This window comes from Atta cephalotes (assembly GCF_000143395.1).
Source record: "Atta cephalotes unplaced genomic scaffold scaffold00001, whole genome shotgun sequence".
Classification (NCBI taxonomy): Eukaryota; Metazoa; Arthropoda; class Insecta; order Hymenoptera; family Formicidae; genus Atta; species Atta cephalotes.
The window spans coordinates 5,489,565-5,517,252 of NW_012130065.1; the positions used below are offsets into that span (position 1 = coordinate 5,489,565).

Here is a 27,688-nt window from a genome sequence, read left to right on the forward strand (position 1 = left end):
ACACACACACACACACACACACACACACACACACACACACACACACATCCACCTATAATATATATATATATATAATATTAACTTATTTCCTCCCCCTTGCTTAGGAGCGTACGATTTCCTATACAAAGCGAGATCTACATTACACTCCCCTTATTTAGAAGGTGGAATTGATCTCGCTTTATGTAAAGAATGTCGTGGTAGGCGGATGTGGGATAGATCTCATTTCGCTTGAAGTCGTTACAAAATCACAAATTTTTTGCTTCAAAAACAAATTCTCTGCTTTAAAAACAAATATTATTAAAAAAAAAATATTTTCGAAGCAAATTTTTATTTTTAATAGATATAGAATTTTTGTTTTAAATAGTTACGTTATTTCTTAAACTTATTTTGTTAATAATTTTTTAATAGATAACGAGTGACGGTTAAAATTATTGTCGAAAATTACTCAGGATCATGACCTTCACAAGATATATCAAGGTCAAAGATCATGGGGGGTGCCTTATGTAATTAGTACAAATTACTTTAATTGTATAATTAATGTTTCTTACACAATTGTAACCAATTGATAAACATTTTTCTGTAATGACAGCGAATAAAAATATGCAATTTGATGAACAGAATATTAATATTAATATTATGTTTATTGCGCGATATATGTATTGAAAAGTGATGAACCAAAATATTGTGACTATAAGTACCTATTATAATATCATTGATCTTCCATATGCTAGCTACTAAATCCTTTATTATTCTATTAGATATGAATTCTAGATAGGAACAGCTCTAAATGTATCTGTTGGAATCTGTTATCAAGATATTAGCATTTTCTTTAACTTAATTATTGATGCTCTCTCTCTTTTATGATAACAATCTTTTATGACAGTTGAATCCGTCAGCATGACAATGTGCCTTGCTACACTGTGCGGTTTTTTAATGACAGTTTGAGAAACGTATAAGGCACATTTAGTAGTTTTGTTCTGGTCACCAGATTCACTCTATCTCAAATCCATTGAACATTTGTGGAATATGTTGAACAGACAAATATTTGTCCTGCATATCTCCTACTTCATAACTTACAGTTAAAACAGCTGCTGTTAACATCTTGGCAACAGATATGTCAATAAATATTTAAAGGTCTTGTAGCAAGCTTATAATAAGAGCCTTAACAGCACATGGAAGATCAACACAATATTACGTAAGTGATTATAACGTTTTGGCTCCATATGAAAGAAAATTATTAGAAGATATATAAAACAATGTTGAAGCCTAATAATGTAAATAAAAATTTAAAAAGATTTATAATGTATCCATATTATTTTATATGTATAGTTTCCGTATTATTCTATATAGATTTTATTGAATTGTATTTGTCATGACAAAAGGAATAGGTACAAAATCATTATTAGAGAAATAAAATTAATAATTTCACCCGATGTACTTCACTGAAGTTTGTGTGGTAGAAATGTCTATGGAAATACGAATATAAAGACATATATATATATGATCACTTTTATATATATATGATCACAAGACAGTTTCTACGGAAATTTATTCGAGTTTGATGAATTAATAAGATAATATGATAATATGGCACTACTAATAACTTACAATAATATCGTTAAGAATCGAATGAGTGTACATCTATAGTAATTTAGCAAAATTTAGTTTATAACAACTGAACGAAATAATTTTGATGGAGCAATTAGATTGATTTTAAAAAAGTAACAGGAAAGTAATGAAAAGTTATTTTTTTAAGTAACGGTAAATGTAAATTACTTTTAAAAATCAGTAACGATAACTTATTACTTTTTCTATTCGGTAACGAGTAAGTGTAATTTGTTATTTTTAAAAAGTAGCTTTCCATTCTCTGATTTGTAATCATTACAGACAAAGGCAGTATTTATGAAAATATATTATTAAGCTTTTGGATAATAATTACACAAATTATATTAATGTAAAATCTTCTGGAGATAGAAAATAGTAATATTTGTACAAAAAAAACCTGCAAAATGAGAATATTTGATTAGATAAATAGTCCTGAAAATAAAAAGATATTATAAAGAAGTTGAAAAAAGGCTAAATCTAATTGAAAAAATGAACAAACAATTTCGAAACAACGTCACATTCCATAAAGTGTGTTTTTTATAAAAAAAAAGCTATAATAAATAGCTGCACGAAAAGATTCAACTAGCTAAAAATTTGCATAAGTAGTTAAATAAATAAACAGTTTATGGCCAGTATGAAAATTATCCTTAATAATAGGCTATTTTTTTGACGTTTATAGTACTGAAAGGGTTTAAACAATGTACTTTAGTGTAAATCACAAAATTATATAATTTAATCATATAATTGATTTTTTATTCTATAGTGTAAAAGTCAAAATGTATGTCTCAAAATATTTTTTAAACATATTTGTTTACATATTTGTTTGTATATTATTTTTATAGTATCAATTTTATAAGATCTCAAAAAATTTACGCACATACACGCACGCATATGAGTGCTATTGATTAACATTAATTTTTTAACGCTCTTCTTAAAACTGAAACATATGAGACCACTATTTTAAGAACGTACATCATCGTCTCGCGATTAACATAAAAAAATTTTCCGCCAGTTAAGCGAAACGTAATACTTGATCTCATCATCACGAAATGTAAATCTTTCATCAATGTTGAAGGAAGCATGAACCAGGAAGTTGTGTACAACGTATAGAATATGTTTTCACTTTCTTTTTGCAAGAATTCACTACCATAGGTGTATATCAATGATTGCATTATTAAATAGTTTAAGACAAAAATACTCTTTGTTGTTTCAACATGATTTTTTTCGTTTATGCAAATATTCAAACGCAATCCTAAAAATAAGTATTTTATTTTAAAAGAGTATAAACATATACGAACATGTTTAAGTTGTGAACCGTACGATTACTAAATTAAATGTGATAAAATATAAATATAAATTTCTTCAATTTTTATACAAATATATATGTAAACATATATAAACATAAACATAAGTGCAGAATAAAATTTTTGATATATATTACCTGTTAATGCAAGCAAAATCGTTAATATCACAATTTGATATAATATAAGAAAATGAAAAGTGTCTTCCAAATTTTGATACAATTCTATTAACAAGCTGTGTCTGTTAATCAAGTTAACAAATTTCTTTCGATAATTTGCTTCGGTGTTCAGCTCGTTCGTAAATGTCTTGAAGTTGTTTTTAAGCACCTCGAGTTGACCGGTTAGATGTATTGTAACATTGAAGAAGAAACTATCCACGGTAAATAATAAGAAAGATAATACGCATGATTGAACAATTTGGATAGTCAGGATTATTGCATACTGTGGACCAGTAATCAAGTGACTCAATGGACCAGATGGAATCAGAAGTAACCAATTTGTCGTATTAACTGCACATAACAAAAATAAAAATATTAGAATATTACAATGTAATTTGGTTTACAATTACATTACAAAACTAAGTTAAAAAAGATATACTTGAACAATTTTTATTAAATTTAAATTTTTTAAATTAAATTTAAATTTAATTAATACATTCATATGACCTAACTAAATTTTTGTGTTAAACATAAAATAAATGTTAGAAAGTAACACAAATATTATGTAAATATTAATACATGAAATGTAACACTGATACAATTTTTAAGAAAATACTCCAATAGAAGGAAGCATACTCCAATAAAATTAACATCTACAAAATATTAAGTTAACATGTTTTATTCATTTATCTTAGAATTTATGTTTTGAAATAAATTATTTTTATGTCGATTGATATTTTCTCTATAAATCATATTTTAACTCTAAGAAAAGTTAATTTAACTATTCAAATATTCAAACATCACAATAACATCATGTAAAATTAACACTGGAATACGTTAAAAATGTTAACAAGGATGATTTTAACACAAAAACAAGAATATATTTTACCATAAATCATACAACAAATACAATTTTACCATTCACTAAATTCAGATCTGTGAAGAATATCTGCTTCAGATTAATGAATATGACGATTGCTATATACATGCCAAGACACACATATAACGAGTATAATAACGTAAAGGTGAGTATTTTGCTTTGAACTGCATACTTCTTCATAATTTTTCTAGTTTCCATATTATCTTTAACAGATAACCAATCATTAATAGCAGCATTAATGTTCATACTCAATCTCTTTTGACTAACAATAAGACATAGGTTTTTTGTAAGTCCAGTCGACGTAGACGCAAAGAATGTTATATTTTCTATATTTGAGCTGGCATCCTGATTGCTCCAAAGGATTTCCGTCGTTAGACAAGGTAGTATCATAAGCTAAATAACAATTAGTATAAGTAAATACTAATAAATGTAGAAGTAATTTGCAATAAATGATTTTATTTTATAAGCCTAAACTTGCTTAACAGAAAAATAAAATTTTTAATTTAAAAAATTTAAAATAAAATTTTAAAGCAATAAAATGTTTAAAGAAGGAATTGAATATGTAACTTGAAATTATTGTTGAATATTTAAAAAAAATTTCTCACTATATTACTTTGCAAATTTTTAGACTTCCCATGATATTCTTTGAATATACATTATACTATCATCCTTTTTACATTAACATACCTGTGCAATCAAACAAAAACCCCATTGTATCTTCGTGAATATTGTCTGTTTCTGTAATGGCCACAAACCGTATCCTTTTAGGAATAGTCTATGAGTGGAGAAAACATAAGCGATATCGTCGTTCCAATATTTATCCGTCATTCTGGCAAACGGAAGGACTCAAATGATAGCTCATTCGAAACTACTTCATTCAATTGTTACAAATTAAATTATGTCAAATTACCATCATTCAATTTTTATTATAAGTTATCAGTGCTATATTAACTTATTATTTTAATAAATTGTTTTATTAATTTACGTAGAAAGTTCTTTTACGAATAAAGTGAGTGAAGAGATTAGTGTACATCATGTCTTTACATGTTCTTACATTTCTATTTTTATGGTCATTTTTAGCACTGAAATAGTATTTGATGAAATTATTAATTTTATTGTTTCAGTAATAATTTTATATTCATTGTATCAATGCAACTTAATAAAAACAATAATATAAAACATTATATAATTATTAAGATAAAAATGATTCTTAATTTTTATTTATAACATTATGCTTCAATATTATTTTATATATCTTCTTAAAGCTTTTGTATTTATACATTGACAAGTTAAAATGCTTTGTTATTATGATTTGCTTAATATTATGTTGATTTTACATGTACTACCAGTGCTTTTATATTAGATATGGACTTCACAAGATCTCTAAATGTATTTATTGGGATCTGATCAAGACATTAACAGCAATTCTTTAAACTATTTAGTTACAAAGGAGTTATATGGAGCAAATTGATTTGTCTTATACATCCTATAAACGCTCAATGAAACTGAGGTAGGATAAATTTGGTAACTAGAACAAAACTTCATAGTATTCCTCATATTCTTCAATAATTATTGAATAACATCCCATGCAGTATAGTAGGACACATTGTCTTGCTGAAAGATTTCACTATCATTGTAGAAGATTATTGCCATAAAGAAGTGTATCTTGTTTTCAAGGATGTTGAATTAAAAGAATTGCTGTTAATGTCTTAGCAGGAGATTCCATTTGATATATTTAGAGGTATTCTTGTAAAATTCATGCATAATGTGAGACAAGAGAAAATTTATCACGCATGTATATGCATTACTTTCATTCACTTACATTGTGTGTGAACGTGCGCGCTAATTTTCATAATATTATTTGAATGAAGACATTGTGAAAGCAGCTTGATGTACAAAATGCTTTACATAATTTATGATGCGTTATACATGTGACTGAAAAAATTTGAACTCAACAAAATTTGAAAATTTGAAATCCTTTTTCGGAATTCGATCTCGGTATCAACTGCACTAATTTTATTCGGAAAGGTCACAATCGAAAAAATCGCAATGACATTATATAATAAAAGGTTTGTTAGATTTTTGATTGCCGTTTTAGTTTCTAAATAATTTTAATCGAAACTTTGTCGATGTCAAAATTCCAGAAAAAACTAGTCGTAGTGCTGCGAATTTGCGAAATAACGGCACGAACATAGTACATACATATAAGCAATGCAAACAGTCAAGCGGCCTATTTCATATTTTTATGCACTTGGCGTCAGTGACATTACCGCATCGCTTGATTTTATATCTTATTTATATTTTTTTATCTATGAAAATATGTATAAATTGTTTTTTCAAGGAAAGCTGGTAGAATAATAATTCAAGAAACTGTTTCGATGTTGGTGTTGTGAATCTTTTATCAAATAAATACAACTTAAACTTATTATTTTAAAGACGAAGTAAAATATCTTAGAGGACAATGTCGTGTAGAATCATATTATTTATACAAATAATACGTATAGATCGCAAGCTATGGATTCTTAGACAGTTAAAAGAAACGGTATAAAAGATGTAAATAATAAATTAGAAAGAAATCTGGGGAAGTCAGTTTCGCAAGGGTTGTCGCAGCAAAACAAATGCGGGTTATAGTTATTGAAATGTCATCACAATGCAGTTATTGCGGAGAAATGAAGGACTATTCTCTTTTGAAGAGAAGCTAAACTGAAGAGAAACTCAATATAATATAATTGCAATAGTTATCGAATAAAATAAATTTAAAAAAATTATCACAATTCGCAAGTTTTAAAGAGCTTAAAAATGGGATTGACTGTAAAGTGGAATGCGGAAATTTCATATGTTTTAACGATTTATAAATATGTTCTTAGTATACTTGGACTCTGGGTACTTGATGACAAAATATTCTCAAGAATTCGATGGTTTATGTCGACAATAATAGAAGTAAGTATAGTTGTAAGTAATAGTTGTAATTTTCAGTTGCTATTAAAAATAAAAGCTGGTATTCATAATCGGTTCTTATTTTAAGACCATTTTAAGTAATAATTAATATCTTAAGATGCTAATATAGCTCTTTAATTGGTTCATAACATCTTAAGATTGTATTTAAGACGATCTTGAGTGTAAGATTCGATTATGAGTACAGGCTTATGTCTAATTTTTATTTTGGTTTTTTATTTTCATATTATGTTTTATCTAATTTAAAATAATAATCTATATATAAGGTAAAGTTGCCGAAATCGCACCACTTTTCTCTTAAAGGCTCATAACTCAGAAATTATAAAGAATATTCTTAAGATTTTTACACCATAATAAACTGCACTCTTTCTTACCCTTACAACCCTTTCTTATGTAATTTTTTTCATATTTGTTTTGCACTTTTATAATGTTGAAAATGAGAATTTTTTTCAGTATGAAACGATTTTAGCAACGAGGAAATTTCGTTTCCAAAAAAATATCAATATTCCTCATTTAAAAAATTACAATAACGCAAAAAATTTAAAAATTACATAAGAAAAGGAAAAAAGGTAATTATTTAAATTAGGGGACATCCCGCTAATGATCTTAACATATCAAGATCATGGCTCTAAGTAATCTGTGACAAGTTTTAGATGGCGATCGATCTTCGTTAAAAAAGTATTAACAAAAAAAGTTTTAAAATAACGTTTTATTTCTACTACATTTTTCACTCGAAGTGACTCTCATCTCCCCTCCTCCCTGTAAAAGGACGCACAACTTTCAGCCGAAGTGACTCTCATCCCCTTCTCTCTGTAAAAGGGCGCACTCTTACCTTCGATTCTCACTCCTCTACAGTACACAAATAGCATACATATTTTAAAGCAGGGAATATATCAATTTCTTATTTAAAATAAGAAATTGTCTTCGAAAATTTATTTAAAATAAAAGACAAATTATTTTTCTATTTTAAATAAAAGTTATTCTATATTTTAAATAAATAAATGTATTTTCGGATTTTATTTCTTAATTTATATTTTAAATAATATCTTGTGATCTATTTCTTATTTAATATTTTAAATAAGTTCTTGGAACCTATTTTATATTTTTTATTTCAAATAAGTCGTATATGAAACGAGATTGGCGCGCAAAAAAGTGAGTGCTCTTCCATCAAGACGCGCCGTCCCACAAGTCGACCGCTACAATGACAAAACTACGAATTGGGCTATGAATTGATTCCTCATCCACCCTATTCTCCGGATTTGGCCCCGTGAACTTCTTTCTGTTCCCAAACTTAAAAACTTGGCTCGATAGGAAAAAATTCTTGTCAAATGAGGAAGTCATTGTCACTGTCAATGAGTATTTTACAGATTTTGAGACAGCCTGCTTCAAATGATATCAAACGTGAACTATGCGTCCTTTCTGGCTGAAATTTGGCCTGAAGGGTGGATCTTTCGAGATGTCGCATCATCAAATGGATTGTAGCGCCATTTCATGGAAATTTACCAAACTTATCAAACGATCCACATATATAATAACCTAACCCTAATCCATAAAGTATAAAAGTATTAAACGAGTATAAAAGAGGAGCGTATGTATATAGTTGCAGTATGTATATAGTTCTTAAATAACCCGCAAAAAAGTATATAAATACAATAATTAAATTTTTTAACGAGGTAGTGCCATTTAGGAGCCAGTGCGATTTTGACAACTTTACCCTATTATGTCACATTTTGCTTAATTTTAACGTCTTATTACATAAAATAAAGTTAAATTATTTACATATTAATTAAGATTAAATAAGGTAAAAAATACAGGATTTGGCAGAAAAACTTCTATAATTTTTCTGTTAGTATAAGGAAGGATTGGATTCTCAGTGATGTTCAATAATATATGTGTATGACGCCATTTTAGTAGCTATTCAACTCTATTGGGAAAAATAACTACGAAAAGTTGTAGTGTATAAATTAATATCATGTGGGCTAATTTTATATATTAATAAATTTTACTTTGTAATGTGTAGAATAACATATGCCGTTTAAATAACTATTTATTTAGTGTTGAAAATAATGTCATTGAAATATTTTCCATTTCTTCGCAAATTCTTGTAGGCGAGTCTGGAAGTTACACGTTATGCGTCGCACTATGTTTTGTAATATTACCATAATTTGATATAATCAGGCTATTGAATTCCGATTACTAAATAAATACGTATAATTATGTACGTTTATAAATAAGATACATTATTCTGTATATACATTTGCAAAACGATAGTTGTATATATGCAAAACTTGCTGCATGATATTAATTTAAGAACTATTAGATTTTCTTAGCTATTTTTCTCACCTTAGCTACTCCAGCTATTAAAATGGTGTCAAATGTGCTATATGAACATTACGTGATCTTCGACGAAACTATAGCCATTATGAAAGCATTAGGTTTTTCTGTCAGATCGTATATAATTTAATAAAAATGAAGTATCTTTTCATAAGAACTAAATATCTTTATTTTTTTAAATTAGCTGAGTGCAACAATCAGCCTGTCATTGGAAATTATCCGACATTGTCGTGGTTATGAGGACGCATTAGATGCTTTTTTATCAGCATCCTCATCGATAACTAGTATATCGAAACTGCTTTTGCATCGTGTAAATTGGAGACATAAATTAATTTTGGTAGAATCTATCATCAATGATTGGACTTTTGTGAAAAATATTTATACGCGCGACATTATGCTAAAATACGCACGCATTGGTAGGCGGGGTTCCTCGGTATTTTTTTATCTTGGATATTCTTCTTGCGTGTTTCTCTTCTCATCTTTTATATTTGCCAATTTTGTCAATTTTGATTTGCCTTGGAGTTTTGAAGAGCAGATTTACAATAAAACAAGTGAAATGAGAATGTTTTTAGCAGCTTATTGCGTCTTCGGAAGTTATACATCTATCGCTTATGGCTTCGTTGAAGTCCTGCAGATATTACAAATCATTGTCAACTGTATTTCGCATTGCGGACATGATGGCTTTTTCTTTAATCTCACAATGCATGTATGTGGACAGTTCGAAGTTTTCAGGATGGAGTTTTCTGAAATAGAAAATAATAAAGAATTTTTTGATCGGAATAAACTTGGTATGATGTTAAAAAGACATCATCGCCTTATATATTTAGCTTATCATTTGCAAGAAGCATTCAATTTGGTTATCTTAATTCAAGTTTTATTGAGTGTGATTTTATTGTGCGTTGAAGGTACATTTTATCTCAAATAAATCGTAATGCAATTAATGTTATAATAAAAACTTTTGAAAATAATGTAATATATATATATAATTATATTATTTAGTAATAATTTTTGTTATATAAAAAATGAAGATATAAAATACGATTTCTTAATGCCTTCACTTAATTCTGATTTAATTACAGAATAGATATACATAATTTGTTACAAGATTTATAAGAAATCTTAAACTTACCAATAATTATCGTATATATATATATATAATTCATTATTGTACGCATTTCAGGTTTTCAATTTATTTTTACGCTTTCGATGCACAGTACATACGCTGCCATGAAACATCTTCTTTTTATCGCTGTTTTATTGTTGCAATTATTTCTCTACTGTTTCGCCGGGCAGACGTTGGAATTACAATCACAAGGACTAGCTTCTGCAATGTATGATTTACCATGGTACAATTTTGATTTAAATGTGATGAAGAATTTACCAATAATAATCCTTCGATCAACCAAACCTCATCAATTAACTGCAGGAAAGTTTCTAGCAATAAATTTTGTAAGTTTCAAGGAAATTCTGAAAACTTCCGCCTCATATTTATCCGTATTAAGAGTAATGCTAGAAACATGAGCGGGAATTCCTACAAGAAAAAGATATTTTTGTCTTTTATTGCGTAAGCTTAGTTTAATTAGTTGCAAGTTGTAATACATGATAAACGAATTATTATATGTGTTTTCTACACTACTTCCTCTCTTAAAAAAAATTTACTTTAAATGAAATTAAGATTTTTAAAAATAATTATAAAATAATTATAAAAATAATTATGAAATAATTATAAAATAATTATAAAAGTTTACTTACAAACTTTTGAGGTAAGTTTAAGTATAAAAGGTTAATCTAAAATAACATTAAAACTTTAAACTTTATTTCAAGACTGACTTTAAAATAATTTAAAAAAAATTTTTTTCATTGCATCTAGAATTTTTAAGCTTTAAAGTAAGATTAATAAGGGACATTTCACTACCTAGCATCGATTTGATTTTCCTTGAAATATGTTGTTAAATACAAAAATCTAGACACGTATTTTTTTATATGTATACTAACTTATATTTAAGGAGTGAAACACCCTTTAAAAAAAACAGTATTTCTTTTTCGAATCGAATATTATCAGAAGCATAAAAAAATGGAAAAAAGTTTTTAAAGTTTTTACAAGTTGTACGGTTTCAAGAGTACTTTAAAGTTGTAAAGAAAAAAATTTTGTTTGTTTAACAATATATCCTCATCACTCATAGTTCTCTCAAATTTTTCACATTTTTTTTTATCAAATCAAAGATTATTTTTTAAAAATTCAAGCATATGTAAAAAAGTTATATTATATCATATGATTATTTTTGAGAATTAATTATAAATTTTTAATTATAAATTAATTATAAATTTCCTTATATACTCTATCCGTGCTCATGTGCGTAAGTAATTATCGTTGAAACAATAAAATATATATGAAAAAATATTTCAAATAATTTTCTATATGCTTTATGACTCTGTGTGTGTGTGTGTGTGTGTGTGTGTGTGTATGTGTGTGTGTGTGTGTGTGTGTGTGTGTGTGTGTGTGTGTGTGTGTGTATACGCGGAATGTTTCCTCTAAGACTATTTAAAATATCTCCGTTATTTTTAATGATACGTGAAAATACCAAAGGAGCAAGTTGTTCGATTCAAAGGGACATATATTACGATAAGTAAAAAATTTTTCTCAAGGCATATTTTTTGAGACTTCAAGGTCACCTCCACTTTTTTAAACGGAATTGTATGATTTTTTTACACAATACGATTCTTCTAATTATTCTGAATATAAAAGTATTAAGATAGTGATATCAAAAAATCAATAGTTTACGAGGTATATTTTATACTTTATTCTGGTATGTATTAACATATAAAATATTAAACACATAGTTTGCTTATTTAAAAAATTTTTCATTTTACATTAACAAACTGTTCAATGTTAAGCAGACTACGGTTAAATTCAATTAAATAAAATTTGTTGAATAACAAATCTGCAAATAACTTAAATGTGTTTAGTTAGTTGAATACATTTTTTTCTTCAATGCACATTGGTAATCACCGAAAATACGTTTCGGTATTATTTAATACATAATGATTATTATGAAAAAAAATGATGAAATAATATCAATATCACAAATTCTTATTGAACATACATTGCAATTTTCCTTTCTTTTTTCTTTCTTATATTAAAGCTATCTAAAAACAACGTATGAATCTGTCCCTCAGTGAGAGCGATAGTTTCATGCTATTTATATATTTTTTATTTATCATGGAATAAAATATTTAAGCGTCTGTCAGTATAACATTAAGGATATTAGTAGGATTTACCAGAGACAATTGTGTTGTACAGTTTTCGTAACTATATTATTTGTACAAATGCGAATATAAACGAAGACTATACTTGCTTTCTCCAAGAGAGTCACGAAAGCCGAAAGTATGAATAATAAATTTAAAAAAATCCACTTGGTCAACTGCATCACAGAGGGGTTGCTTTAAGTATCGCATGTACTTATAACTGTAACAAATCAAATATTGAACGATACGATTATTGCCGAGGAACATAGATAAAGAAATACATCAGCTTTCGGGGAATAAACAATCGAAGAGATATTTGGAAGATTCAGTATGTAATAGTCGGAGGAATAAAGAACTTACGCAAGCGTGACGTTTTAAAGTGTTCGAGAATGAGATCAAATACGGATTGGAATACTGACACTACAAACATTTTGAAATTTTATAAAAATCTTCTTGGCATAATTGGACTCTGGGTATTAAATGAAAAAAATGTATTCTCGAGAATTCGATGGTTCTTATCAACGATAGTGGAAGTAAGTTATGCTTTATCACATTTTTATTATATTTTTATTATAATTTGTAATCTTGCATATTTGCGTACTTGTGTTTATTAATTTTATTTTAAAAATAATAGAAGAGTATTAAATTAGATGCAATTTGCATACAGATCTATAAATGTGCTTTGATGTGTCATGAATATTTTATTATACTTTTTTTCATTAAACTATTATATTTTATATATATTTAAGGATGTTTTGCGATGAAAACGACGAATATGTTATTAAAATCTGTACTAGAGATTGTTTTAAACAAAAAGGTTTATATATACATCAAAAATATAAATCCTGGACACCGTGTGTAAAGTTGTTCGACAAAATGAAAGAGATAGGACATGGAGATGATAAATCTTTATTCCTTATTAGATATTATATTTAATCTATCATAATATCTTAAGAAAGGAGGGAGATTTTGACCAAGTTGACGCTTTCTCTCTTATTTTTATTGATCCAAAATATAATATACCTACTATTTAAATACGAACAGTATAATCTATGTTCTATATTTTTGATATATATACTATAATTTCATTCGGCTGAATTATCAAGAATTTCATTTTTGTCAGGAATGGAAATTTCTGACAATAATCGCTTCTTTCAGAGCTAATTTTCGCTTTACGTAATGTACAACTCAAAGTATTTATTTGGTTTTGAAGAGTAGCGTTTATGTAGTGCTAAAAATATTGCACATAATAATCATTTATTATTATTACTATTATAAATTTCTGGACATATTTTTGTTATTATAAATTGTTTTTAAATAGAATCATATTATTTTTAAATATTTAGAGTATCTGATAAATATACAGACATTTTTGGCATATACAAATATTTTTCTGATACATCAAACAGTAAATAGCAGTGTTTGTAAGTACTTGTATAGGTATTTTGATCAACTAATATGATTATACAAATAATATTTACATAAAAATGATAAATATTTAGTATATTTTGCCTGTCACATTAATATAATTATTTATGTGTGTGTCAATAACTGACAAATTAATCTATAATGTATATTTTTTGCTTAGAGTGACTTCTAAAACATACTTCCAGAAATTATTAATTTCTTCGCGAAACATCCTGTATATTAAATCATATACAGGATATCCCAGAAGAACCGCCAAATATTTCATGTACTGGTACATGTAAAACGAACTAAACTGAGTTAAAAACTGAGTTCTCTATCATCATTTTGCAATTTTCATAATAGTTAACAAGATAGTTACTAAAAATCGTTGAATATTAGTTTTTAATAATTTTTTCAAGAACTATCAATTTTCCAAAAAAAAACAACAGACAAAAATTGTTTAATTTTCTTTTCATGAAGCTCTAAGAATATTTTCAGAATTTTTTATCAACTTTTTAATACTGCATTTTTGTATTGACAACTATTTTCATCAACATGAGAAAATGCGATATTAAATTCCTAAAAAATTCTCAGAATTTTATGAGAAGAAAAAAACAATTTTTGTCATTTACTGTTTTTCTGTAAAGTTGATAGTACTTGAGTAAAAAATTATTGAAAACCACGGAAATAATTCATTCTTGTAATGAAGTTACAGTAACAAGTTACCTTTTTGATAATTTTATTAATAATTATTTTTTTTGGTAATTGTAACGTAAGTTAAATTTTTTTGGTAACAGTAATTAATTTTACAGTTACTTTTATCGTTACTTTACACACGAGATACGATTCGATTGAACACAAGCGCTTCATAGCGCTTGAGATTAAAAAGTCAATAGGAATCTGTCCGCTGTGATTAGTGTCGATTTTAAAAAAGTAATGGAAAAGTAAGAAAAGTTATTTTCTCAAGTAACGGAAATTGTAACGAAATTGTAACGAATTATTTTTAAAAATCGGTAATTATAGCAACGATAACTTGTCACTTTTTTTATTCGATAATTGTAATTTGTTATTTTTAAAAAGAAACTTTCCATTTCCTGTTGAAAATCAATATTCGCGAAAATTGCAAAATGATAGAGGATTCCTTTTCGACTCAGTTTAGTTCGTTGTATCAGCACACGAAATGTATTTATCTTTCTAAGACATCCTGCATATGTTTAAAATATAATAAAAATTTAATTATATTGAAATATAAATATCTCTATTTCATTTAATGTGTTGCAAATAAAATAAAAATTTATATTGAGATATAAACATCTTCATTTTATTTTCATGAACTAGACGAGTACATCGATCATCATGTCGTTAGAAATGATTCGACATTGTAATGGTCACGAAGATGCTATGGATGCTTTTCTATTAAGCTCATCGTCAATAATCAGTTTAGTAAAACTGCTTTTGCATCGTGTATATTGGAAACAAAAATCCATTTTGGTGGAATCAGTCATCCATGATTGGACTTACGTGAAAAATTCTCACTTTCGTGAAATCATGTTAAAGTATGCTCGCATAGGTAGGCTGGGCTCCTCGATATTCTTCTATTTAGGTTGTGCCTCGGTGATATCCTTCGTCTCCAGTGTCGTGCTGGCCAATATCAATTTGCCCTGGACTTCTGAAAAGCAAATTTATAACGAAACCAACGAAAAGAAGCTGATGTTAGCGGCCTATTGCACCTTTGGAAAATATTATACATCTTTTTTCACTTACTGTATTATTGAAGTTCTGCAATTCGTACAAATCGTCGTTAACGGGATTTCGCAATGCGGAAACGATGGGTTCTTTTTCGATCTCACAATGCATATGTGTGGACAATTTGCAATTCTTCGTATGAACTTCAATGCATTGGGATGCGATGAATTTTCCTGCTGTAGCAAACTCGATATTCTGTTGAAGAGACATTATCGTCTCGTATGTTTATCGCATTATTTAGAGAGAGCATTCACTCTAGTTATTCTAGCACAAATTTTAATGAGTGTAGTTGTTTTATGCGTCGAAGGTAGTTATTGTTTTAAACTTAAACAAACTGTAATCAAATTTGTCGTTACTTCAAAATTTATATTTATTCATTCTATGTTATAAATGAAATAAAATAAATAAAAAACAAATATAATTTTATTACTTTTAGAACAATAAATAAATAATTTGTAACTATTTTTAAAGTTCTTATTATAGTTGACATTTTTTCCAGGATTTCTTTTACTTCTTTCGCTTGAAATAAATGATGCTCTTACCGCTGCAAAACATGGAGTCTTTATTATTTCACTGTCAGTCCAACTTTTTCTTTATTGTTTCGCTGGACAGACGTTGGAGTTCCAATCGAAAGAATTAGCCTATGCAATTTATGAATCACCGTGGTACACTTTTGACGTGAATATGATGAAAAATTTACCATTGATAATTCTTCGAGCAGCCAATCCTCAGCAATTGACTGCAGGAAAATTCGTAGCAATAAATTTTATGACTTTTAAGGAAATTTTAAAAGCTTCCGCTTCATATTTATCTGTATTAAGGGTAATGATAAAAACGTGAGTAAAAATTCTTTTAAGAGAAAAGTAGATGGTTTAATTCCTTTTTTTTTAATAAATGACTTTAACTATGTAACTAATATTTCTTAAACAATTGTAATTAATTCACAAGTTTTTTTCTATAAATAAAGATGTGTATTAACGAAATAGAGCAAAATTATATTTTATTATGTTTATTATGAGATACACACTGATTGGCCAAAACATTATCATTTCCTATTTAATACTATTGATTCTACGTGCTGTCAAATCCTCTTTTGTCCTAACAAGCATGAATTCTACGAGAATATCTCTAAATGTTTCTATTAGAATCTTCTGCTAAAACATTAACAACAGTTTCTTTAACTCATTAATGAAGATGAGGTATACTCTTTCATAGTAACAATTTTCTATGATAATAGTGAAATTCAGCAAGACAACGTTCCCTGCACAAGTTGCTCAATAATGATTTGAGGAACGTGAAAAATATTTCATACACATTCTTGTGTCTATTCACTAAATTCATCCTATTTCAATCACATTAAACATTTATAGAATATATTGGACAATTTGCTCCATATAACTCCTTGTAATTTACAAATTTAAGAACTGCAGTTAATGTCTTGGTAGTAAATTTTAATGAATACATTTCAAAGAAACTTTGTGGAGTCTGATATAAAAGCTCTATGTCTATAATATATATTCTATAAAAGATCTATGTCTGATATAAAAGCACTAGCAGTACATATCATCAACATAGGATCAACATAATATTAAGCAAATAATCATATTTTAACTCATCAATGTAAATACGAAAGAGTTTCAAGAAGATACATAAAATAATATTAAATCATAATGTTACAAATAAAAATTAAAAAACACTTTTATTTTAATAATTATATAATGTTCGATATTCTTTATATACGTTTGAATATGTATAAAATTATTACTGTGTGTGGAACAATAAAATTAATAATTTCACCAAATGTACTTCACCAAATATTTCTATGGTAGAAATGACAATGAAAGTAGAAGACATGTAAAGACATGTAAAAAGATATGATGTACACCGATCCCTTCTCTCACGTAAAAGAAGTGTTTCTGCGCAAGTTAATAAAATATGAGTTTTGTGAAATAATAAGTTAATATGGCGCTATTGATAACTTATAATGAGAATTGAACGATAGTAAATCGATAGTAATTTGGCAAAATTTAGTTTGTAACAACTGAACGAAGTAGTTTCGAATAAGCTATCATTCGAGTTCTTCCGCTTGCCAGAATGACGAATAAACGTTGGAATGATGACATCGCTTACGTTTTCTCTACTCATAGACTATTCTTAAAAGTATACGGTTTATGGCCATTACAGAAACAGACAGTATTCACGAAGATACAATGGGGTTTTTGTTTGATTGCACAAGTACGTTAATGCAAGAGGGGATAGTATAACGTATATATTCAAAGAATATCATGGAAAGTATAAAAATTTGCAAAGTAGTATAATGAGAACTTTTTTTTCTAAATATTTAATGATAATTTCTTAATATATAATTTCTTCTTTTAACATTTTATTTTTTTAGCATTTTATTTTTAAAATTTTTTAATTTAAAATTTTATTTTTCTGTTAGACAAGTTTACGCTTACAATAAAAATAAAATCATTTATTGCAAATTATTCCTTTTATTTATTAGTATTTGCTTTAATACTAATTGTTATTTAGTTTATGATACTACCTTGTATGATGATGGAGCTCCTCTGGAGCAGCAAGGACGTCATTTCAAATATAGAAAGTATAACATTCTTTGCGTCTACGTCGATTGGAATTATAAAAAATCTGTGTTTTATTGTCAGTCAAAAAAGGCTGGGTATAAACATTAACGCTGCTATTGATGATTGGTTATCTGTTAAAAATAATGTGGAAACTAAGAAGATTATGAAGAAGTATGCAGTTAAAGCCAAAATACTCACTTTTACATTATTATACTCGTTGTATGTATGCCTAGGCATGTATATAGCAGTCATCATATTTATTAATCTGAAGCAGATATTCTTCACAGACATGAATTTAGTGAATGGTAAAATTGTATTTGTTATATGGTTCATAATTAAAATCATTTTTGTATTTGTGCTAAACCATTCTTGTCAAAATTTTTAACATGTCGAATGTTTAATTTTACGTGATATTATTATGCTATTTAAATATTTTTATTAAATTAATGTTTCTTAGCGTTACACTAAAATATTTTATGAGTAAATGCTCAAACAACATAAAAATAATTTATTTTAAACAAATAAATTCTAAACGAATAAAATATGTTAATTTATTATTTTATATAAATGTTAATTTTACTAAAGAAATATGTTTCTACAATTTTCTTATAAATTGCATTAGTGTTACATTTCGTGTGTTGATATTTACATAATATTTATGTTATTTAATTCTTAAAAGTTATTTTATGTTAAATTAATACAAAGATTGGTTTGACAAATGAATGTATTAATTAAATTTAAATTTAAATTGAATAAAATTAAATATAAATTTAAATTTGATTTTAAGTTTTCCAAGTATATATCATTCTTTACTTAGTTTTGTAATCTAATTATAAACTAAATTATATGGTAATAATCTATTCTTTCTTTTTATTTTTATGATGTGCAGTTAATACAACAGATTGGTTACTTTTGATTCCATCTGGTCCTTTGAGTCAATTGATTACTGGTCCACAATATGCGATAATTCTGACTATCCAGATTGTTCAATTATGCGTATTATCTTTTTTATTATTTACCGTGGATAGTTTTTTCTTCAACGTTACAATACATCTCACTGGTCAGCTCGAGGTGTTAAAAAACAACTTCAAAACATTTACGAACGAGCGAATTATCACCGAAGCGAATTATCAAAAAAAATTTGTTAACTTGATTAACAGGCATAGCCTGTTAATGGAATTATATCAAAATTTAGAAGATACTTTTCATTTTCTTATATTATGTGAAATTGTGATAGTGACGATTTTGTTTGCATTAATAGGTAACGTATATTAAAAATTTTATTCCGCATTTATATTTACAATCTAACATCTACATATGTATTTGTACAAAAATTGAAGAAATTTATATTTAATATTTCTATTATTTCATTTAATAGTCACACGGTTTACAACTTGAACATATTCGTACATGTTCGTACATACTCTTTTAAAATAAAATGCTTATTTTTAGGATTGCGTTTAAATATTTGTATAAATGAGAAAAATCATGTTGAGGCGATAAAGAGTGTTTTTGTTTTGAACTATTTAATAATGCAATCGTTGGTATATACCTATGGTGGTGAATTCTTGCAAAAGGAAAGCGAAGACATATTCTATATGTTGTACACAACTTCCTGGTTCACACTTCCTGCAGCATTGATGAAAGATATGCATTTTGCGATGATGAGGTCAAGTATTCCATTTCGTTTAACCGGCGGAAAATTTTTTTATGTTAATCGCGAGACGATGATGTATGTCCTTAAAACAGCGGTCTCATATATTTCAGTTTTAAGAATAGCGCTACGAAAGTAATGTTAATTAGTATAGCACTCATACGCCTTGTGTATGTACGTAAATTTTTTGAGATCTTATTACGAAAATTGATGCTATGATAATATACATATATAGACAAATAATTTGATTAAAAAGTATTTTGAGATATACGTTTTAACTTTTATACTATAAAAAGAAGCCAATTATTTGATTAAAATAAATTGTTCAACATTTGTGTGGTATATTAATCGATAAAAGGACAAATTTAACTTTTAATTTTAAATTTAAGTTTAATTTATAAATTAACCGAATTTTACAAGATTTAATTTCGTGATTCATACGCAATTTATATCAAGTTATATTGTTTAATAATAAAATTGTTATGGACACATGTCCAGCAAAGCTTTCTGTGAGCGTTAAGAATTATTTATACTTCATTAATAGTGTCATACACTAATTTATTTATTAAACTATTTATGTACTAAATTTTTAGCTACTTTAGCAAAATCGATCTTTCCATGCAGTTATTTATTATAACTTTTCTTTATGAAGCACACATTTTATCGAATGTGACGAAATTGTTTATGTATTATTTGTATCAATTAATCTTAGCCTTCTTTTTCAACTTCTTTACAATATCTTTTTTCAGGACTATTTATTCTAATGTTCTCACTTTGCAGCAGCTTTTTTTGTACATATTATATTAATGTTGTTTTCTATCTCTATAAAAGATTTTACTGAAAAAATTTAGAGAATTTATTTAAAAATTTATAAAAATATGAGCTCTATGAAGAATCATTAGTAATAATATATACTGTGGATTTTTCACTATTATTGCTTAATTTGTAAAGATGTTATGTTTATCAAGTATCATTTGTGCTACAGTTTTTTATTATCTTCACTTTATTTCCATAATATTTTTTATACTTTATTTCTGGAAAGAATAAATCGTTTCTGCAGAAAAAGATGATAGAACAATAATTCAAGAAACTGTTTCACTGTAGTGCCATAAATTTTTTATTTATCTATAAATGCAACTTAAATGTAAACCTATTATTTCAAAGACGAAGTAAGTATCTTTGAGAACAATGTCATGTATAATCATTTATACAAATAATATATATGGAGATGCAAGCTTGGATTCTTAGAAAGTTAAAGAAAATGGTAAAAGATGTAAATTATAAATCAGAAATCCAAGAAAGTAAGTTTCACGAGAGGCTGTTGTAGCAAAACAAATGTGGGTTGTTGTTATCGAATATCATCACAATACAATTATTGTAAAGAAACGAAGGACTACATTTTTTTTCGAAGAAAAGTCAAACTAAAGAGAAACCCAGTGTAATATAATTTCAACAATTATTAAATGAAATAAATTATTACAGTCTGCAGGTTTTAAAGTGAGAATGGAATTAGACTATAGAGTGGAATGCTGAAATTTTATACATTTTAACTTTATAAATATCTTCTTAGTATACTTGATATACTTGGTACATTTGGAATATTATGAGTGCTTGATGAAGAAAATATATACAGAAAAAGAAAATAGATTTTCGAGAATTCATTGGTTTATGTCGACGGTAAAAGAAGAAAGTTTATAACTTTTAGTTATTACTAAAAGAATTTAGATTTAACTTTTATTTTGCTTTCTTGTTTACGTATAATATTTAATGTTTTTGTTTAATTTGAAATAATAAATTTTATCTAAATAAATTCAGATTTTGCTTAATTTTAATGATGTATTATATAATGAGTTGAAATATTTGATAAATATTAAATTACAAAATGTAAGATTTGACAGAAAAACTTTTTATAATAATTGTAGTTTTGCCGTTAGAAAAAATTATATTTTCAATGATGTTCAAGAACATACATAACGCTATTTTAGTAGCTATTATATCGAGTATTACTAAGAAAGATAATTATGAAAATTCCTGGTGTTTAAATTAATACTATGCAGGCTAAAATTTTATATATTAACAAATCTTATTTTAAATGTGTAGAATATTATGTGTTATTTAAGTAATACTTAATTAACTGTTCATTTAGAATTAAAAACAATATCATTGACATATTTTCTATTTTTTCACATTGTAGGCTAGTCTGGAAGTTATACATTACGCATCGCATTTTCCATAATATTATACCATAATTTATCCATAATTTTTCTAATATAGCAGTTATTGAGTTCCGATTACTAAATACGTATAATTGTATATGTATAATTATGTATGTATTATTATGTATGTTTATGAATAAGATACATTATTCTGTATATTTACAAAACATTTGTTCATATGCAAAATTTGCTCTGCATATTAAAAATCACCAAGTTTTTGTAACTATGTTTCTCATTATTCCATAGCTATTAAAATGGCGTGTGCGCTGCGTGAACGCCATTAAGATCGTAATCCTTCCCATCGACGAAACTACAGTCATTATAGAAGCATTAGGTTTTTCTGTCAGATTGTGTATACTTTAATAAAAATGAAATATTTTCCACAAGAACTCAATATCTTAATTTTTTTTAAACTAGCTGAGTGCAACGATCAACTTGTCATTGGAAGTTATTCGACATTGCCATGGTCATGAGAACGTATTAGACGCTTTTTTAATGGTATCGGTAACTAGTATATCTGTATAGTATATCAAAACTGCTTTTGCATCATGTAAATTGGAGATACAATTAGTTTTCGTGGAATCTATTGTATCATCAATGACTTTCGTGAAAAGTCCTTATATGAACGACATTTAACTAAAATATTCATGCATTGAGATAGGTAAGATTTCTCGGTAATTTTTTATCTTGCATGTTTTTCCTGTGTGTTTTTCTTTTCTTATATTCGCCAATTTTGATTTGCCTTAGATCTTTGAAGAGCAGATTTATAATAAAAAAAGCGAAACAAGAATACTTTTAGCAGTTTATTACGTTTTCGGAAGTTATACGTCTATCGCTTATGGCTTCATTGAAGTCGTGCAGACATTACAAATTCTTGTCAATTGTATATTTCGCAATCGAATGATGAATTTTTCTTTGATATAATATATGTGGACAGTTTGAAGTAAAGTAAAATTCTCAAAGTAAAATTCTTTGAAATAGAAAATAGCAAAAAATTGTAATAGACTTGGTATCATGTTAAAGAGAAAGAGACATCATCACTTCAGCTTTAGCTCATTATCTGCAAAACGCATTCAGTTTGATCATCTTATTTCTCACTTTTAATGAATGTGATTTTATTATACATTAAAGATACATTTTATCTCCAATAAATCGTAATCCAATTTACTTTATAATAAAATTTTAATAACAGAATAATGTAACTATATTATTTAATAATAATTGTATATAAAAAATGAAGATATGAAATAATGTTTCCTTAAGGGGATAAAGTAAAATTCGAACTCCGCTGTTTTACCGATAAAATACAACACATCGACATATCTTTATATACTATACCATCGATATCGCACTCACAAATTTTCTAATTGACGAATCTTTCTTTTTTTATTAAGTATCTAAACCTATTTCTAAGTATTTAACATTGGTTGTTCATAATCTCTAGTCCAAACCAAGATTGTTTTGTACATATAAAGTATAAAACTCGTATAAAGGAAACATTATTACGAGTTCGTTAAAAGTTGGTAAATTGTAATTTTCTACTTTTTTTTCGTTTTTGGCATAAAGCCGACATAATCCAAATCATTATTTATACTTTAATATAAAGAGAAAGATTTTCTAATCTGTAAAGGCAGTTAGAAAAATATTTGTTTGAAAAAATTGATAAAATAGATTCACTTTAAGTGCCCCTTAATGCCTCTACTTAATTCTGGTTTAATTACAGAATAGATGTACAAAATTTGTTACAAGATTTACAAGAAAAATCTTAAACTTACTGACTATCGCATGTATATAGTTCATTATCCTATTTCAGGTTTTCAGTTAATCCTCACGTTTTCGATGCGTAGTACAAATATCGCCATGAAATATTTCCTTTTCATCATTGTTTTGTTGCTGTAGCTATTTCTCTACTGTTTCGCTAGACAGATGTTGGAATTACAGTCACAAAGACTAGCTTCTGAGATTTACAACTGACCATAGTACAATTTTGATTGATGAAACATGATGAAGAATTTACCATTAATGATTCTTCGCTCAACCAATTCTCATCGATTAACTGCAGGAAAGTTTCTGGTAATAAATTTCGTAAGCTTTAAGGAAATTCTGAAGGCTTTTATCTCATTTTTATCAGTATTAAAGATAAAGCTAAAAACATGAGCGATAAGAAATTCTTTCAAGAAAAAGATTTTTATCTTTTATCGCGTACCTTATCTTAATTATACAAGTAATATATTTTTAAAATGTAACACTTCCTAAAGAAATTATTATATGTATTTATTTTCTATTACTATCTTAGGAAAATTTATCTTGATAACATATGTCAAGGTTAAAACCAGGAGAGGGTTTCTCTAAACAGGAGCAATTTTTTCAAATTTATTTTAAATGAAGTTAAGATTTTTTAAAAAGTAATAAAAAGTTTATTTAAAAATTTCTGAGTTAATTTATAGTGTAAAAGGTTAATCTAAAATAATCTTAGATAAGTTCTAAAAATTAAAAAGTCAGCCTTGAAATATTTTAGAGTATTTTTAAAACTTTTTAAAACAATAAAAAACTATTTTCATTGCATCTGGAATTTTTAAGTTTTTAAGTTTTAAAATAAGACTAAATCGACAAAGCAGGACTAAGCTGTTATATGTATATAGTCGATTCTTATATTTGAAACTCTCTTAAATACAGTCTTAAGATGTCATGAATCAATCAGAAAGTCGCGTTAAAATCTTAAGACTTTACTTTAGATGGTCCTAAAATCTATAAATACTGAACTATGAAACAGATGAACAGAAAGGTAAATTCAATGCGCAGTGTCATTTAGGTCGTGATCGTTCACAAATATTGACAGACTGACAAAGAGTGCGTTCCGTGTATGATGCGCATAATATATCATTTTATTTTTGTATTTCACCGAATATTCAAATAGAATAAAATACATCATGCGTATTATATGCATGACATGGAACGCATCCAAAGTTATTACAGAAAATTATGCACATTACGGAAAAACATGTTACAAAAATGTACGATCACAGAAATTATAGTACTACTTATCTTATCACCATAAAAACCAATCGATGAACAAGTGAAACATTCGTCTACAGTAATTCTTCTCAAAACCGTACATTGCATAAATTGAATAACATATCGTGTACAACATCGCGACAATTTTCTTGAGATCAAAATTAGCATGTTGTCAAGTATGAAGACAAATTGGGAGAATGGCATGAACTATGGTTTCTCAGTAATAAGGATGATGATGTGGATAGTCGGTGTATGGCCTTTGCAATGGAACGATATAGTTTGCACATTTCGTTGGATTGTTATATTCATTGTGGAGGTAAGACAAAACAGTACAAAAGTAGTTTTCTTTCTTAAATGTAGCTTGTGACGATAAATGTAAATCTATGTACATAAATTTTTTACTAAGAATCAATATAATCATAATTTAATGCTTGACTGCAGATCTTTTTAATCAGTCCCTTGACTCCACACTGTCATATTAACTTTTTTAAAATAAGTATAAGTTGTTATGATTTAGAATTTAATGTTTTTCAAAATATTTGTGGATATTTGATCTTTGTACGTAACAGATAATTATTAATACGATTTTTAATAGAGTTAAACTATTCTAACTAACTAAACTATTCTTACCTATACTGTGGCATCGCAATAATTAATAACATTCCTGCTCCGCGTGTATAAATGTAAATACGTATTGCCATGAATCTGTAGAATCTGCTGTTTTTATAATGTATGTATAAAATTTAGATTTTTCAATAAAATGTTTAAAAAAATTAGTAATTATTTGGATTAACGAACATCATGCTGATGATCTTGACATATCTTCTCAAGATCATGACCGTGATCTTCAAAAGGTTTTAGATGCGGTCACTACAATTTATCTAAAAGTTATTAACAAATAAGTTTTAAAAAATAATATTTTATTTCTATCATATATAATAAAATCTAAAATCTTATACCCTTCCTGCCTAGAGACATTCGACTTTTAAAAAGAAGTTCACTTTCCCTTCTTCGTGACTACGAACACGATTTTCCAAAGTAAGGTCCCACTTTTTCTCTGCTTAGGGATGTTCAACTTTCCACGCAAGGAGAGGAAGTGGAGTGGAGCTTGCTTCGCGTGGAAAGTCATGCGTCCCTAGACAAGTGAGGGAAGTGAGATGAACTTCCCTTCGCATGGAGTCTTATGTTTGTCAATATATGTGTAGCAAAAATAAGACATTATTTTTTAAACTTAATTTGTAATTAATAACTTTTGAATGAACAGTGACCGCTATCTAAAATCTTTTGAAGGTCACTTAGAGTCATGACCTTGACAACATGTCAAGGTCAACATCATCGACACAGCCTCCGTCAATTCGAATAATTAGTAAAAAAAATCTTTATCTAACGATAAGTTAACAAACCTTTTTAGAATTCATAATATATACTTACAATTTGTACATATAAAATCAGTGTAAAAAATGTTTTCGATTCTTTATTTAAATAATAGTAAGTTGGAAATGTATATGCATTCAAATTGATATACGCGGCGTCCTGGATTTATATAGGTGTGCATTCAATTGAATATACATGACAGTTAAAATATGTGTTAAGTAATAATAAGTTTTTACAACTAATTTAAAAAAGAAATTTTAAGGGTAATTAGATTTTCTAAGAAAAATTTGAAAATTTCAATTAATTCATGTCTAATCTATATTTTATAGTTTATTTTTATTATCAAAAATTTTATGAAAATTAATTTATATTTATTTATGAAATAGTTGAACCCCTTTGATATCGTATAGTCTCTCACAGTGATCTGCACGCTGATAGAATCTTTTCAAAACTGCGGTGATACGAAGGACGTTCTAGAAGCTTTTATTAATATAGAATTCTACGTTCATTCATGGATAAATGTCGTTTTGGCGCGAATTTATATGAAAAAGATTGCCGTCAACGTAACATCTGCAATTGACGATTGGTCGTTTTCGTCGAGGGAGAAACAGTCTTATTTAATAATGACGGGATATGCACGAATAAGTCGAATGATTGCTGTGACTCAGTTAATAATTGGATTCATAGCTATTAGCGTATATCTTATCGCTATCGTCTTAAATAAACAACAGGTAATGTTTTCTTTATAACATTTATTATATTTTAATTATATTATGCTGTAATCATACTAAACATATAGTAATATAGTAATAATTATAAAAATTATCCATACAAATTCCCTTGAATTTGTAAAAAATATATATTTAGCCTAAATAAATATATTTAAAAAATAATTAATTACTAAAAAATAAATTCTAAGAAAGTATTGCTACTAACAAAACATATTTTATAAATATATCGTTTTAATTTGTTTATCATGTATTTATCATGTATTTATTATATGTATATTATTATTCATTTATCATTTGTTCTTTATAATTGTAAAATTATATAACACATCTTGAAATACTTTTATAGGTCGTAACTATTGGTAATGAGACAGTAACTTTGTGGAATTTCATCATTCCATCATCATGTCTATTCAGAGGGATTTCATATTCTACATACAAAACACTTTTTCTCATGCAAATATTACAAGTATCCATAGTCTAT

General features: G+C 27.0%; 1 protein-coding gene across 1 annotated transcript; it reads left to right on the top strand.

Annotated features, from left to right (window-relative positions):
• Positions 1 to 6,743: 6,743 nt before the first annotated feature.
• Positions 6,744 to 17,876, top strand: LOC105618148. The gene is made up of 6 exons (XM_012199692.1): positions 6,744 to 6,884; positions 9,418 to 9,517; positions 9,806 to 10,138; positions 10,414 to 10,682; positions 15,225 to 15,851; positions 17,817 to 17,876. The coding sequence occupies exons 1-6, from the start codon at positions 6,744 to 6,746 to the stop codon at positions 17,874 to 17,876; spliced, it is 1,530 nt and encodes a 509-aa protein (XP_012055082.1).
• Positions 17,877 to 27,688: the final 9,812 nt, after the last annotated feature.

Coding starts and splice junctions, on each gene's coding strand:
- LOC105618148 (XM_012199692.1), top strand. CDS start 6,744: ATGGGATTGACTGTAAAGTGGAATGCGGAAATTTCATATGTTTTAACG. Junction 9,518..9,805: donor AGCATCCTCATCGATAACTA/GTATATCGAAAC, acceptor GAATGTTTTTAG/CAGCTTATTGCGTCTTCGGA. Junction 15,852..17,816: donor TGAAGAGACATTATCGTCTC/GTATGTTTATCG, acceptor TGGCCATTACAG/AAACAGACAGTATTCACGAA.